Source organism: Pleurodeles waltl, chromosome 8, assembly GCF_031143425.1.
Source record: "Pleurodeles waltl isolate 20211129_DDA chromosome 8, aPleWal1.hap1.20221129, whole genome shotgun sequence".
Lineage (NCBI taxonomy): Eukaryota > Metazoa > Chordata > Amphibia > Caudata > Salamandridae > Pleurodeles > Pleurodeles waltl.
This window is the reverse complement of record NC_090447.1, coordinates 1,332,313,734-1,332,328,850: the sequence shown is the minus strand read 5'-3', so window position 1 is coordinate 1,332,328,850 and position 15,117 is coordinate 1,332,313,734. Positions and strand designations below refer to the sequence as shown.

Genomic DNA, 15,117 nt, shown 5'->3' with positions numbered 1-15,117 from the left:
TGCGGTCCCTGTTGTCCTGGTGGCGCAAACTCTCACCAGAAAACTGGAAGCATATGAATGATTTGCAGCATCATTGCTCTGAAGGCTACGATTTGCTGCTGAGTCAACTACAGCCTGGGACATGCAGGTAACAATGGCATGACTGGGTCGGAGGCAGATGATGTTAGGGGTATCTTTCGCATGACAACCTTGCAAGTCTTTCCAGATTTAGATAGGTGGGACAGATTCCCACTCGGCTTTCTTACGCTTATGGTGCATTTCTTCGACTTAGACTCATTAGAAGGCTTTGCGCAGGAACAGGACTATGTGCAGGTTCTGCCCCTTGACCAAGATAGCTAGTGGCCTCACAATTTGGAGCAAGATTTGTGCTTCAACCACGACCAGTTCTTCTCCCACTCTCAGATCACATATGGGTGCATGAGGGCTCACTTATGCACAACTTCAATTCATGACCGGAGCCGAAGCACCACAAATACACTTAACGAGTCTGTGACCGGGATCTGTTTCCTGTAGACTCAGCATGGTTTGAATACTGTTACTTTGGGGGAAGACAACTCCCTTAGCACACCGTTGAAAGTAATTTAGAAGTTCACATTCAGTGGACAAAGTTGGAAGTGGAACTCTGGATTTGTGGTGAAAAGCCTAAAAAGGAAGGAACTGATGTCAGTGTGCAGGGGCGGTACTTGTATGGTTCTCTGCTCGGCCAATAGTTTGGCAGACGCAGTAACAGAATGGTATTAGCTTGGGATTTCACGTTCAGAGGCGTGCATTGTTGTGGTGGACTGAATGTACAGTCATCTGAAATCAGAGAATAGGTAACAGTTTAGCGCTGCCAACTCTACAGAGCTCGAATAACGTTTTTGTTGGTAAACATATAAAACCCTTAATGTTATGTAATATACTGCTTTTCGCCAAAAACCCAAACCTATGTTGAGTCATATACTGCTTTTCTCCGCTGTGTAGATATGTGCTTTCAGGCCTTGAATAATGTTCTAAGCAAGAATATGCAGAGTAATTCACCGTTTTGTTTTTTCTTTGCATCTTAGTAGAACAACTTGCCGCATCAGCAGTGCTTAAATTATTCCCCTTGTGCTAGCAGTTCTCTGGGAGCAGCTTAATGTGTGGCTCTTGAGGTCATTAATTTTGATTAGCGGCTTAATTAGAGTTTGGTGGTACAGGTTACTATGCATCTCCTGGTCTTTAGGATCCACACTGCATTATTTGCGATACTGAGGCACTCTTTCCGTAATAAAATCAGTACAAAAATAGCCTGTTTCTTTCATTTATTTCTATTTCAGTTCTCCAATTTTACTCAATTTTCGGTAGCATACATTTTAAATCCAATGACACTACAGATGCCATTACCACTCAAAGCAGTAGACATTAGGAATGAGCAGCAGTGTGCTGCTTCAATACATTTTCCAAGAACACACATGAGTGTTGTCAAATAAAAGTACTGATCTACAACCAAAATGTGGTAGGCTACAATGTATCTAAAAATATATAAACAACATTTTAAAAAGTTCCTCTCCCTCTGTTCTGGATTTTCACTAGAAAACATATGTGTTTTTAATTAAAAAAAAGCCATTGCATTCAATCCAGAACTTTGCAGGTTGATATTTCTGCCAAGCACAGTGCAAAGAGCGGCTTTAATCAAAGGTATCTGAAATAAAAGTATTAGTAAAATCGCATGTAAAACAACATTGACCATTGGTTGGCTCGCGTGTCATGTTCTCGAGCCATTACTGAACCGGCTGTGCGTAATTGTTGACAAGCCTATTACCATTTTCACTTTTTAAGGTAAAGAGGGGAGGGTTCCCAAACGTGATCCGTAACAAGTTCTTACGAGACAAAAACAATGAGGGATACTTCAGCGAAAACGAAGTTACTCGCAGAGTACATTCAGCACATTTAGTTATTGCACCACAGCAATGGTGATTTTGTAGGGTGAATGCAAAAGAGGCCATAACACCGAATGGTTTCGTCATATTTGGAAATCAGCAAATAGGTTGAGCTTTCAGAAGATTAGGCCAGATATTGCACAACAAAAATTAAATAAGACTTATAGTGCACAGGTCTGTTTCACAATGCGTGTGCTTCAAATGATAGCTAGAGTCACTGGGACCGTAGGAAACCGTATGTTCAGGATCAGTTCGCTGTGCCATAATAGGCTATGCACACATCCTCAACATCTCGAGCTTGAGCCCCCTACAGTGTCTCTGCACACGCCATGCCAGTCACCGTAGGGAGAGAAACTCCCTACATTCAGGATTCTTTAGTGAAATCATAAGGTTTCCACCACTGGGCGAACTGCAGCACCTTCTTCCTCTGGTCGTCAAAGTTTTCTCTCACCGCCTTCCTCCACACTCTTGGCTCCAGGTCCAGCATGCCACCAATGATTTCCTTGAAAAAGAAAACAATATAGGATGTTTGTAAAACACGAATGCACGGGATACACGGCTTTCATCGAACAATGAGATAGGAACACTTTTGTGGGAGAATTTGTGACAAGATGGATGGACAGGCGAAAGCCCGCAGTTTGTGTGCAATGCAACTTTCATAAACCACTCAAACTTGAAAAGAAACAGGCTGGGCACCTAGGAATGAGAATACTAAATCTTGAATTTCGTTCCTGTTAATTGTCAATGCAACAGAAGACGCATGCATTTCCTGTCTACAGAAGTATGTGAATCAGGCTTACAGTATAGGCATTCCCTGTCCATTAGCGTATGAAACGTACAGTATAAGCATTACAGATTTTTAAAGTATATGAACTATGTGCAGAGTGCACCCACTCACTCCCTATTACAGAATATACACTTAAAGGTACAGTACATGCTCTGAAAAGACAGCACTGCGGGGCACAATACCACTTCCACACGCACTCAGTTCTTTAACAAGGGTTGCCACTAGATGGTATTCCTGCCATCTTCATCAAAGGTGTCAAACTATTTAAGGCTGTGCAGTGATATTATAAATGCCAGGCACTTAGTGGGTATTAACTTTTAGGGGTTATGATATTTACTCCCGAAGTCCCAGCGGGACAATACTGCTGCACTACCGACTGGATAAATAAGAGACTCTCTTTAGGCACTTGACTCTCTCAGGGCAGGGGTGGACAGTAGTCAAAGCTTACCCCATAAGGTATACATGGCTAGAAACTCATTACAGCAAAGCACAGCGATAACACTTCTTCATTGCACTGTCCAGATAAGACTTTCATTTATACAAACTAAAATGACTAATAATAAAAAAAATAGTATAGTTAAACAATCTGATATATAAGAAACACCAGAGGGTCCTGGCATCTTCTGACTCAAGTTACAAGTCCCATGTCTTTATTGCTCCCTCGCTCTAGCTGCTAGAATTTAGTTGAATACTTAGCCCTAAGGCCAATGTTATCTTGTGGAGAATGCTTTGAGTTTCATGGGAAAGGTGTGTGTCTCTTAGTAAGATCTGGTTATAATGGATGGAATACAATAGGGAAGGGATACCCAGGCTTCACTTTGAAGTAACGGTCTGCAGTAGCCAAGGGTACTTTGAATAAAAACTCTCTCTTCTGAAAATAGTCCAGGTTCACAAATTAAATGGGGAGGACATCTAAAAACAAGCCTGCACCAAAAACCCATCACCCAAACAACTAGGTGGCAACCCACAAGAAAGCCTAAGCTGCTCGCCATGTACACATGGGTAACATGGTAGCTACTAGCCACTAATGACCTGGGTAAAGGGGCTCAATCGAGTTCTGGAATTCAGAGTCCAATTTGAGGCCAAACTGGAGTATATTCATTTGAAATGGCACAGATGGCAAAATAGGAGACTAGTTCCCATTATTCATCCTTTGGGTGCCTTTTAGAGGAGGGTCCTATATATCAGTAGCTTGTGGTCATGGTTTTACAGTGAGCTGGGACACTAGTTTTACCACCTATATCTCCAAAACAGTACTGGTTAGGAGGACAAGTTGCTTATCTTTGGCAACTCCTTATCCGGTAGAGACACTATCTATATTTGCAGATTCCTTATCTTAGAATTAACCCAGGCTTCAGTCTGGATCCGTAGATTTTTTTCGAGCAGTAACCTTGCGAGCTGCTAGGTGGCATCAATCAGCTAAGCATCCGTTGTCAGCCACGCCAGATATGACATCACGGGTCCTATATAGGCACCACCTCAGTGCGCTGATGTCAGTTTCTTTTCAAGACTTTCCACACCAGAAGCGCAGAGCCATGAAAAGCAATGACCACTGGTGCGCCAAACTAGGACCCTGAAAGGGAGTCCCTTTCCCTAGAAATCAGTTTGCAGAGCGGAGAGGATGGGTGGGTCGGTAAGGAATCTTGTCCATGTGATAGAGACATCTAGTGGCAGATTCCTCGCCGCAGAATAGATACCCAAGCAATACCATCCCCGGAGGTGGGTCTGCAAACTAAGATCATACTAGAAAGTCCTGCAGGCCTGAACGGGCAAAGTGCCCGTCCCTACGGACCTGGATGTCCAAGCAGTAGTGTTTGGTAAACGTGTGCGGAGATGCCCATGTTGCCGCCTTACAGATATTAAGGCCTGGAACTCTGCGTGCTAACGCAGTGGTTGCAGCTTTAGCTCTGGTAGAATGAGCATGCAAACCTTCAGGAGCTTGCTTCTTAGCCAGTGCATAGGACATTTTAATGCAGAGTATGACCCATCTGGAGATGGTTCTCCTCTGCACTGGCCAACCTTTCTTCACACCCACATAACCAAGAAAGAGTTGATCATCCACCCAGAACTCTTTGGTATGCTCTTTTTGTGTCCAGGCAGTGGAGTCTCTCCTGTTCCTTAGAAGGATGTAGGGGTGGGGAGGGGGTTAAAAGTAGGCAAGGTGATAGATTGGCCTCCATGGAATAGTGCAACCACTTTTGGCAAAAAGAAGGCCCTAGTGCGAAGCACTACTTTACCAGGATAAATGGAAAGGTAGGGTGGTTTAGATGACAATGCCTGCCTTTAAGGAACCTATTTACAGTAGGGGATTTAAACAAAGAAGGCTGATCAGGAAACCTTAAAAAAGCAGAGATTGCAGACAAATAAAACTTTGAGAGTGCCCATAGCAGAGCCTTGATGGGCTTAAGAAAAATAAACAATAGAACAGCAGAGAGAGGGGCAGAAAGGGGGTCAACAGACTTGTCTGTGCACTGTGCCACAAATGTCTTCCAATGACAGGTATATACCATTTTGGTAGAGGGACACCTGACTGCCAAAATTACATTACAGAATTCAGACAGAAGGCCAAAATCTGTCAACTGCCACTCCTCAATCTCCAAGCAAAAAGGTGGAGACTGGACAGGTTTGGGTGCAACAGAAGATCCTACCGAAGGGGGAGTCTGATCTGAGGACTGATAGCCATGCTCAGTAGCTCAGGATACCAGACTCTTGGTGCCCAGTCCGGAGCTACAAGGATTACTTGGGCCCGGTCATTCTTGATCTTAAGAACTCTGGGTAGAAGTGGTATGGGAGGAAAGGCAAACAGTAGGCTTCAGTTTCCATTGAGACGGAAAGCATTGCTGTGCGATTGCTGCCTTGGAAACTCTAACGCTCAATTGACATTGTGCGTTCTCTGTGGAGGCGAACAGATCGAACGAAGGCTCTCCCCATTTGCTAAAAGAGACCTTGCAACACCTTCCGGGTAGAGCTGCCATTTGTGACAGACTGAGCATTGTTGGCTGAGTTTATCCACTCTGACATTCAGAGAACCCGTCAGATGTTGAACCACCACGGAATTGCCCTGTTGTTCCAGCCACGACCCCACGCTGCCCTGTTTGTTGCAGTACCACATTGCGGTGGTATTGTTTGTGAACACCTGCACTACTTTTCCTTTGAGAGAGGGAAGAAATGCTTTCAATGCTAGCCTGATCGACCGGAGCTCCAACAGACTGATGTGGAGTGCTGACTCCATTGGAGACCAGTGGCCTCTGATTTCAGCCTCTCCCAGGAGTGACGCATCAGTCACTACTGTCAGATCTGGTTGGGGAAGGGAGCTGGATCTGCCTCTGACCCAACTGTAGTTCGTTAACCACCACTGCAGTTCCCTCTGAGATCTGAACCATGTGGGAGAGATTTCCCCTGATGCTAAGTTTACTAGAACTTCATGTTCCACTGCAGAGCCCACATGTGCAATTGGGCATGTGTCACCATCAAGGATGCAGGAGGTCATGAAGCCCAGCTGCCTCAGAGTCATTCTCACCAAAATTCAGGATAGAGGCTGAAACATTGGTGTCATAGCATGACTATCCTGGACTTGTCGCTCAGGAGGAAAAGCTGAAACTGCACTGTGTCTAGAACAGCTTAGATGAAAGGGAGCATCTGAGCGGGAGTAAGGTGAGACTTTGGCACATTTATAGTGAACCCCAGCGAATGTAGGAGGTCCACTGCAGTGTGGAGGTGGGAAACGACAGCCTGGGGCGAGCCCGCCTTCAACAGCCAGTTGTCGAGATAGGGGAAGACTGAAATACCTGAACTGTGCAGATGAGCTGCAACCACCACCATCACCTTGGTGAACTCCTGAGGGCACTGGTAAGGCCATAAATAAGCACGGTGTACTGAAAGTGCTTGTGGCCTACCGTGAACTGCAAGTAACGTCTGTGGGCAGGCAGGACGGGGATATGGAATTATGAGTCCTGCAAGTCCAATGCTAACATCCAGTCTCCTTAGTCAGGTCAGACAGAACCTAAGCCAGAGTGAGCATTTTACATTTTTCCTTCTTGAGAAAGATTGAGGGACCGAAGGTCTAGGATAGGGCGGAGGCCCTTGTCCTTATTGGGCCTCAGAAAGTAGAGAGAATAACAGCCACAACCTACTTCTGGCACAGGGACACTTCTCTAGGACTCCTTTGGCCAAGGCAGCCATAACTTCCTCTCAGAGAAGTGACAAGTGATCCTCCGTCATCCGATCGTAGGATGGTGGCATGGATGAAGGAGTAGTTTCAAAGTGGAGGGAGTGGCCCTTTAGACAAGCTGCAAAACCCACCTATCTCATGTGACGGACTGCCAGCGGAGCCAGTAATGGCAGATCCTGCCCTCGATTGGTCCACAGTGAGGCATTGTCAGACTAGGAATGTTTGGAGGCAGGGTAAGGGGGGTGTGTGGAGTGGGCAGACAAGTAAGTACCTGATCCTTGAGGACTGTGGATACCACGTCCCCAGCCACGCAGAGACTGGGCAGCATGCACTGCACGGTGGCTAGAGGGGAAGGGACATGGCTGGGCACCCCTTCTGTAGCCACAAAATGGGTGAAAAGCAGAATGAGGGGAAGGAGGGGCCACTGCATGGTCCAAGGACCTGATTGTAGAACGAGAATCCTTGAAGCGTTCGAGTGCTGAGTCTGCTTTCTCTCCGAAGAGACGGGTGCTATTAAAGGGCATGTCCATAAGATTGGCTTGGACATCCCCTGAAAAGCCAGATGTCCTTAACTAGACGTGACACCTAGTGGTTACTGTTGATGCATCCGCTCTGCCCAATGAGTGTCATGCCCAGTCCACATTGGATCATGAACTGTGCTGTCTCTCTCCCATCAGCAACTGCTTGGGAAAGTACAACACCCGGCCCATCGCACAGCGTGTAGGAATAACAGCACATAAGGCATGCAGTGTTGATTGACCGCAATGTCAGGCTGGTGGAAGAACACTCTTCTTCCCAAGCGTATCCAGCCTCGTGGACTCCCTATCCGGGGGTGAGGAAGGGAACGCGCCTTGGGAGGTGAAGGCTTGGATGACCAAGCTCTCAGGGGTGTGGTGTTGCATCTGGAAACCTGGGTCACCCGGTGCTGGGCGATGGTGGCTGGCAATTGTCCTGTTCGCAGAAGACTCTTTGCTGGGTTTGGACCAGGTACCCAGTAGGACATCCTTAAGGGATTCACTAAAGGGAAGCAGGGGTTCAGAGGATGAAGCCCCAGGCTGAAGGACCTCTATCACTAAGTTAGTCCTGATGCCACTGAAGGCAGCTCAAGGTCTAGGACCTCGGCTGCTCTACGCACCACCACAGAATATGAAGCTCCATCCTGCGGTAGCCACGGTAGGGGGAAGAGAGCATACCAGTATCTGGTGAGGTGTCCAGTCCACTGGCTTCACCCAGGTCTGTATACCAGTCCATGGGGTCTCACCTAGCAGATTGACCAACTATCAGGAGGGGGCTGTGACGTTATCTGCCTGACCTGGCCACTCAGATGCTCCAGGAGGCCTTTGCCCACCATGGATTTAAGATGGCAGAATAAAGCGGCCACCTGGAGGATCTCTGGGCACCACCCCTGGGGTGCTGATGGACAGGGGAGTCGTGATTCTCCTTTCCATTGTCCAGTTTCATGCCAGAGCAGAAATCGGGGGTCCCTGGACTGGTGCAAACCGGTTTATGCAAGAAGGGCACCAAATCTGCCCTTCAAAGCATACCGGTGGCTTGGGGAGGCTACCCCTCCTAAGCCATGTCACACCAATTTCCAAAGGGAGAGGGTGTTGCCGCCCTGTCCCAAAGGAAATCCTTTGTTCTGCCTTCCTATGCTTGAGAAAGCTAAGCAGCAGGAGGGCAGAAACCTGTCTGTTGGGTGGCAGCAGCGCGGGCTGCCTGGAGAACCCCAGAAGACTGGTAGGAGCAATGCTGGGGGTCCTCTGATGAACCCCAGAGTGCATGGAATTATACAACAAATACTGGCAACAATATATTGGGGTAAGATTCTAACATGTTGGATACCAAACATGCCCAGGTTCGGAGTTACCATTATGTAACTGGACACAGATGACCTGTGTCCAGCAGACGAGTAAAATGGCTTTCCTGCACTTACGAAGTCCAGGAAAATGGAGCAGGAGTTCATAGGGGTACCTCGTCTCATGTCGGGGTGCCCATACACACAGCTACTAGCCCCCTGCCCTCTGGGCTAGGAGGGCCTGCCATAAGGGAGGCGTCCAGTGACCTGGTGCAGTGACCTGAAGTGAAAGGGTGCATGCACCTTTTCACACAGGCTGCAATGGTGGGCCTGCAGACACATTTTGCATGGGTTCCCATGGGTGGCATAATACATGCTGTAGCCCATGGGGGACCCTTGGTGCCCCAATGCCCTGGGTGCCTAGGTACTATATACTTGGGACTTACATGGGGGCACCAGTATGCCAATTGTGGGGTTGTGCTAAGTCCTAAGCAGCCAAATTTAGGGGGGAGAGAACAGTCACTGGGGTCCTGGTTAGCAGGATCCTAGAGAACACAGTCAAAGCACACTGACAGCAGGCAAAAAGTGAGGGTAACCATGCCAAAAAGAGGGTATTTTCCTACAGACGCCACCTAACGACATGCAGGGGTACTGCTCGAGAAAAATCTCTGAATCCAGACTGACACCTGTTGAAATTTTAAGGTAAGGAATCTGCAAACTAGATGTCTCTATCAAATTAATGGTTCATAAGCTTCCATATTGAGGACAACCTCATACACCAATGGAGTATGGAGTGAAGAACCACTATTTTGTGGTACCCTGGGTGGGATTAAAGATTTATATGAGTCCTGCATGCTCACTGTGTGGTGACAAAGATAAGAAGAGGAATCCCATGGATCAGAGAGAGGTTCAACAATGCAGGCTCACCCTTCCAGGCATGAGAAATCAATGGAGCAGCTGGATGTCTCCCTTGCTTCTCCTGGGCTGTGGTGACCTTGCGGCTCCTGGGCAGTGTTATGCCTTGAAATGACCTTATGATGGTCCTTCCAATCAGCTGGACTTAGGGCTCTCTTTCCTTCCATCAGGCACAGCCAAGCTTCTTGTGCAGGAAGGTAGCTCTTTCTTCTCTCCTCAGTTAGGCAGCAAGGCTATTCCAGAGGCTTCTCCGAGTTGTGGCCAATCTGGATGGAGAAAGGCAAAATTGCAGTGGTTGCAATTCTGACCTCACAGTCTCCAACTGTTTTACCCTCTTGTAGGGTGTACAAATCTCCTTCATGTTCGGTCAATGAACTATTGAAGTAGGATGAAGTACTGGCTGAGGGGGCTAATATCTATTCTCCTTTGAGAGAGCCAGACCCAGTCAAAGTTTTTTTTTAAAGTTGCAAGGATCATGCAGTCCTAGGTAAGCTTCTAAGCAATACTATGTACTGACCAAATTTGATGGTTTCACGTACAATGTAAACAATTATATTTTTTTGGGCTGGCTTAGGTACTGTGTGTATTTGTTTAATGTCCGGAGTCACTGATATGGGGTATTGCCACAACGCAGCAAACGGGGAAGGGGTGGGGCTCCCTTCGGCAGGGGAAAGATAAGTTAATGCAGATGGGGATTGGCTGGGTATGGCCCCAACGCACAAGAAACACCGGTTCCGGGAAGGAGGAGAAGAATGCGCATATAAAGGCTGATTGTCTAGGGGATGGACTTTGCCAAAGGAGCACAAAATAGGACGTCATCTTGTGTAGCCCACAAACAAAATACAGGCCAGTACACTACAGAATGCCCCTTATACGTGTTCCAGACACGATAAAGGCATAGGTCATAGGACTGTCAGACTTTTTCCATGGGAGACCCAGTAGGCAGCCTCCCACACGAGTACAAGTAAAACGGCATGTGTCCCTGACTATAAGCATGCAGCATATCTACCAGTTATAGCTTAGCCCCGATTGAGAGGTCAAGAACTAATATCATACAGCAGGGGTTCAGTTTGGGTGTCCCCTGGTATTAGAATACAACTGTGATGTCGACAAAGATGTACATTAAAAGCGAACATCCAACAGGCTCACGAGACTGTGGAGCTCACTCGAAGAAAACACACAGGGCTGTCCAGCATCTAAATGGGTAGTGTGGCACAGCATTGACACCGCCATGCTGAGGACTTCAGTCCCTTCTGTGATGCAGACATGCAAATGCTCACTTTGGTTTGTTTAAACATAGCCAAGGCACATACAGTTTAATTGTGAGACTCTCATCCTGACTTGATTACCTTTGTCCCCATGTGCTTCTCTGAACGACTTGTTGGTGTTTATTTGACCGTATTTCTTACAGAAATCCATCTGCATAAAAAGCTATCTAATAGGTTCGAAACTGCATTTAACCAAAGCAAGACGACCTCTCAGTGACATCAGTCAATAGTGCAAGTATTGAATACTCAAAGGTCTGGTGAAGATGCTTCTATGAGAATGGGTGCCCCGTTCCTTTCTTATTTGCATTTGCTGGACTGACTAAGGCAACAATTAGATGTCCATGAACAGAATATCGTGCCATTTTTGCTTCTGACCTTACATTTTAAAGTAATGGGAACCATTTTAAAATGAACAACTGGTTACTTGCATCATAGCGATAGTTGTACTATAATTGGAAAAACACATCTTTTATTTCCTCTGAGTTACAATGTACCTGGCGGATTGCTATCTTTTTGATGTATGACTAAGGACTCTAGACATATTTTGAAAAGCTAATGGGCCAAGGGTGCCCATTTATTACTTAGAATACTCTGGGTACCTTTTGTGCTGCTCGTGTAAACGTCCACTCAGTTATTTCAAGTTCGCCAAGACTGTCAAGAAATAGTAAAAGAAAACCACAATCCCTTGAGGTTAGGCTGCCGGTATTCATCCTCAAAAACGTTTAGATTGTGTACAGGAACGATGTGATTTTAGGGTGTCTGTCAAGTGTGATTGTTATAAATATTTCACAGAGCAGTGCTCTGGTAATCTGGATATGTAGATCCGTCGGTAACCTCATAGTTTCTTCTTCTCTGCCACTGCGTTCTCCACAGTAATTTCTCTGCTTAGGGCGTGTGTTAACTTCTTTTTCTTCCACATAGTGGGAAACCGCCCTCGTGCCCCTCAGTTTCATATCTTTGAGTTTTTCTCTATGAGAAGAAATGAGTGGGGGATTGGGATTGGAAAAGCAAACAACTTCCATCCCCTAAAAACTTTTTTTCGCTGAGCCGCCTCTCAAGCCACTGTACTATTTTCTTGTTCGAACCTAATTTTTTTTTTTTTTTAGTTCGGGCGTTAGCAAAGACCTTTTGGTTGCATGAAAAAGTATATGTACACTATCATTAAATATAGAAGCTTTCTCGCAGTCCTCTTCATCCACTGGGTTGTTCAACTGTGATTTACATTTTGGTTCTGTCCACCATAGGACTAACCTTGGGCAGAGGTTGAGCCCACTTAAGCCAGTGGCAACTTTCTGTGTAAGTGATGGCATTCTCCCAACCACAAAGAAATGAGTCCCTTTCAATGCCAGGAACTTGTGAGCTTCTTTTCAAAAGATTTTTTCAAACTTTATTTTAAGTTTGCAAGGGCCAGGCAGCTCCCCAGATACTTCTATTAGGAGTTAGCCGATGATGCAGTGTGCCACATCCAGCACATACACTTCTTAAAGCCACTATCTTTTGATATGGGCTTTTAATGTATTCCAAAATTGCTTTCCTTGCTTGTATGCATGTGCCCCTGCACGGGCAGCCATCTTTAAAGTGCATTATACCCATTCCAAAACGGCTGTCTGGGTGCGCGCGTGCAAGAGCATCCGGGTTGGGGGGGGTTGAGGGGGGGCGGTCGGTTTCGGGGGTGAGTCTTTACAAAAACATTACAGAAGGTGGGTGTGTATCATTGAGTGGTTAAGGAACCCACTTGCACAATAAACTACCTCTGACTCCTCGGGTCCATGAACAATTTCTTCTTCATCAAGAGCCTCTAGTAGCAGTATCAGGAAAAAAAAACATTGGTCTTTGCCATAACATGTTCACAGGACATTCGATTTCCAGTTGCATTAAAATGACGCAAATTACGTAATTCCTAATTTAAATACATAGAATGTATATAGCTATTCTTAAAACTAGATTCATGTGAATGAACAGGGAGTAGTTAATGCAGAACAGGGAGTAGTTAATGCAGAACATGCAGTAATAAGCAAAATAAGTTACATGTAGCTCTATGAAGGCAGTTTCCGTTTCCAAAGCATTTGTTCAATTGAAGAGCATCAAATCACTTACAAATAATGACATACAAGTGTGCAGAATGTCTGAACCATAACGCTCACACTTCTGAATTTTAAATAGGACTAAAAGAAATACACACTGCCCTACGGTACACACATGATTTTCATATACGCATGCTATGAGCTGATAAAGACATGAACTAATCAAAACACAAAGCTGATAATGCACTCATCCATCGATTTTCCGTGGTTCTGCTCTCTATCAGCTGAATAATTAGCATCGCTTAAAGGTAGCAACCCAGAGTAACCAAATGTTAGTACCTTGCCAAAATAATGAGGGAACTTATGCCGATCTTCAATAATGTGTGCAAAGCCGCCTTGAAGACCAAAGTCCACACAAAAGTATGGCAAGCCTTTAGGAACCTACAACAGAAAAAAACAAAAACATTAATGTTTAGTCAATATCAAACTCTCTTGCTAGCCTTTTTCCCCAGCCATGCTTTGTACCCCTATCCCTTTCAAACTTACAATTCCTCCCCTACTATTCATTCTAACATAATTCTATAAAAAGGATTGTCTCCTGGCTTACCTGTTAAGCAGTCTCCGCATTGTGTGGTCAATAATAATGTCCGATCTCTTCAGGTGGTGTGAACCCCCAAAATGTTAGCAGGTTCACTATCGTCTGGAGGTTGTGACGACTGCCTAGGGCAAACTCACTTTCAAAAAACAGTCTTCGTGGTAGACGAAGACTGGAACCCCGACCTCTGAAGATGAGCTGTGACCTTCACCATCATTTTTGTGAACACCCATGGGGCTCTGGTGAGACCAATGGGGAGCAGAGTGAACTGAAAATGCTCCTGACCCACCGTGAACTACAGATAATACCTGTGGGTCTGCAGGACGTGGCTGTGGAAATAAGTGTTCAGCAGATCAAGCTATCGTTCAGACTCCAGGGTAAAATGGGACGGAGGCTTCTGTTCATCTTCAGTATCAACTAGTAGCGGGAATAAGAACCATGATCAACATCTAGCATCAAAACCCTCTATCTGGCTCCTTTGGTCAAAAGGGCCTGCATTTCCTATTGTGAAAGGTACATATGGTTCTCCATCAGCTGGTCTGAGGATGGAGGGAGGTGCAGTGGGGTACACAGGAATGGTAAGGCACAATCCTGCTGAACAATTTGCAGGACTGAGTTGTCTGAAGTTATTGCTTGCCAACCTGGCAGAAAATGACAGATCCTACCTCCAACATGGTGGCAGAATGCTGTCTTGGGTGTGCTAGAGTGGTGTGGGGCTGTGGGCTGTGGCAGCTGGAGGGGTAGAAGATTCAGCTGCATGCTGTCCCTGTTGCCCATGTTCTGTGGGTTTAGAGAGGCCCACAAAAGCTGATTGTGTGTGTGTGTGTGAGGGGGGGGGGGGGGAATGAGGGGAGGGGGGGGAAGGAGGAGGGGAGAAAGGGGAATGGAATTGCTGCACTGGCTGTACATGCTGACAAAACAGAAAACCCCTACCACAGCCACTGAGCCAGTGAAACTGGTGATGCGGCTGGTAGGAAGAAGCAGACAGGCCCATTGAGCATGCTGTGGCCCTACTACCTTCAAAGTGGTTCAAGGGTCTATCAGCTTTACCCCCAAAAAGTCAGGAACCATCAAATGTCATGTCAACAAGACTAGTCTTGACAGCTCCTGAAAAGGCAGTGCACCACATCCAGACATGCCTGCAAAGAACCACATTGACGGTGCTTATGGCTCCACCAAGAGAACCACTGGTATCCAGTCCACAGTGAATGGTGAACTTTGCCACATCATGACAATACTGCATGCCCTGAGAAAGGAAGGCATGTGTTTCTTCTGGGACTATGGGCAATACCTAGGCTACTGAGACGAAGGTGTAAGAATATAGCCTAAAAGGCAACTGGCATTCACTGAGCGAACAGCCAAAATTGATGATGAAAATACGCTTTTTCTGTCCTTTACGTTTCTGTGTCAGAAGAAATTTAGGCACATTTTGTGGACTGAGGTCTGCACCACAAGGCTCTCAGAGTAGGCTGCATGGTGGCAAAATCTAGGCCGTCTGGGCGATGGTGCCTTGCAACCTGCTGATTAACAGGAAGACCTGAACGGGGTTTAGCCAAAGTCCTCAAAAGCTTATCTGTAAGCACCTCATTAAAGGAAAGCAGGGGCTCAAAATTGGTTTGGCCATGCTAAAGAACTTCAGTTAAGACATTGGCCATTACTTC

General features: G+C 46.1%; 1 protein-coding gene across 1 annotated transcript in view; it reads right to left on the bottom strand.

The window, feature by feature from the left end:
- Positions 1-1,268: 1,268 nt before the first annotated feature.
- CWF19L2 (CWF19 like cell cycle control factor 2) overlaps positions 1,269-15,117 on the bottom strand; it is an 860,723-nt gene continuing 846,874 nt past the window's right edge. The window contains exons 17-18 of the mRNA XM_069202341.1: positions 13,201-13,302; positions 1,269-2,403 (exon numbers count right to left, since the gene is read on the bottom strand). Coding sequence (XP_069058442.1) covers positions 2,266-2,403; positions 13,201-13,302 — 240 coding nt within the window. The 3' untranslated portion in view covers positions 1,269-2,265. The remainder of the gene's footprint in view (positions 2,404-13,200; positions 13,303-15,117) is intronic.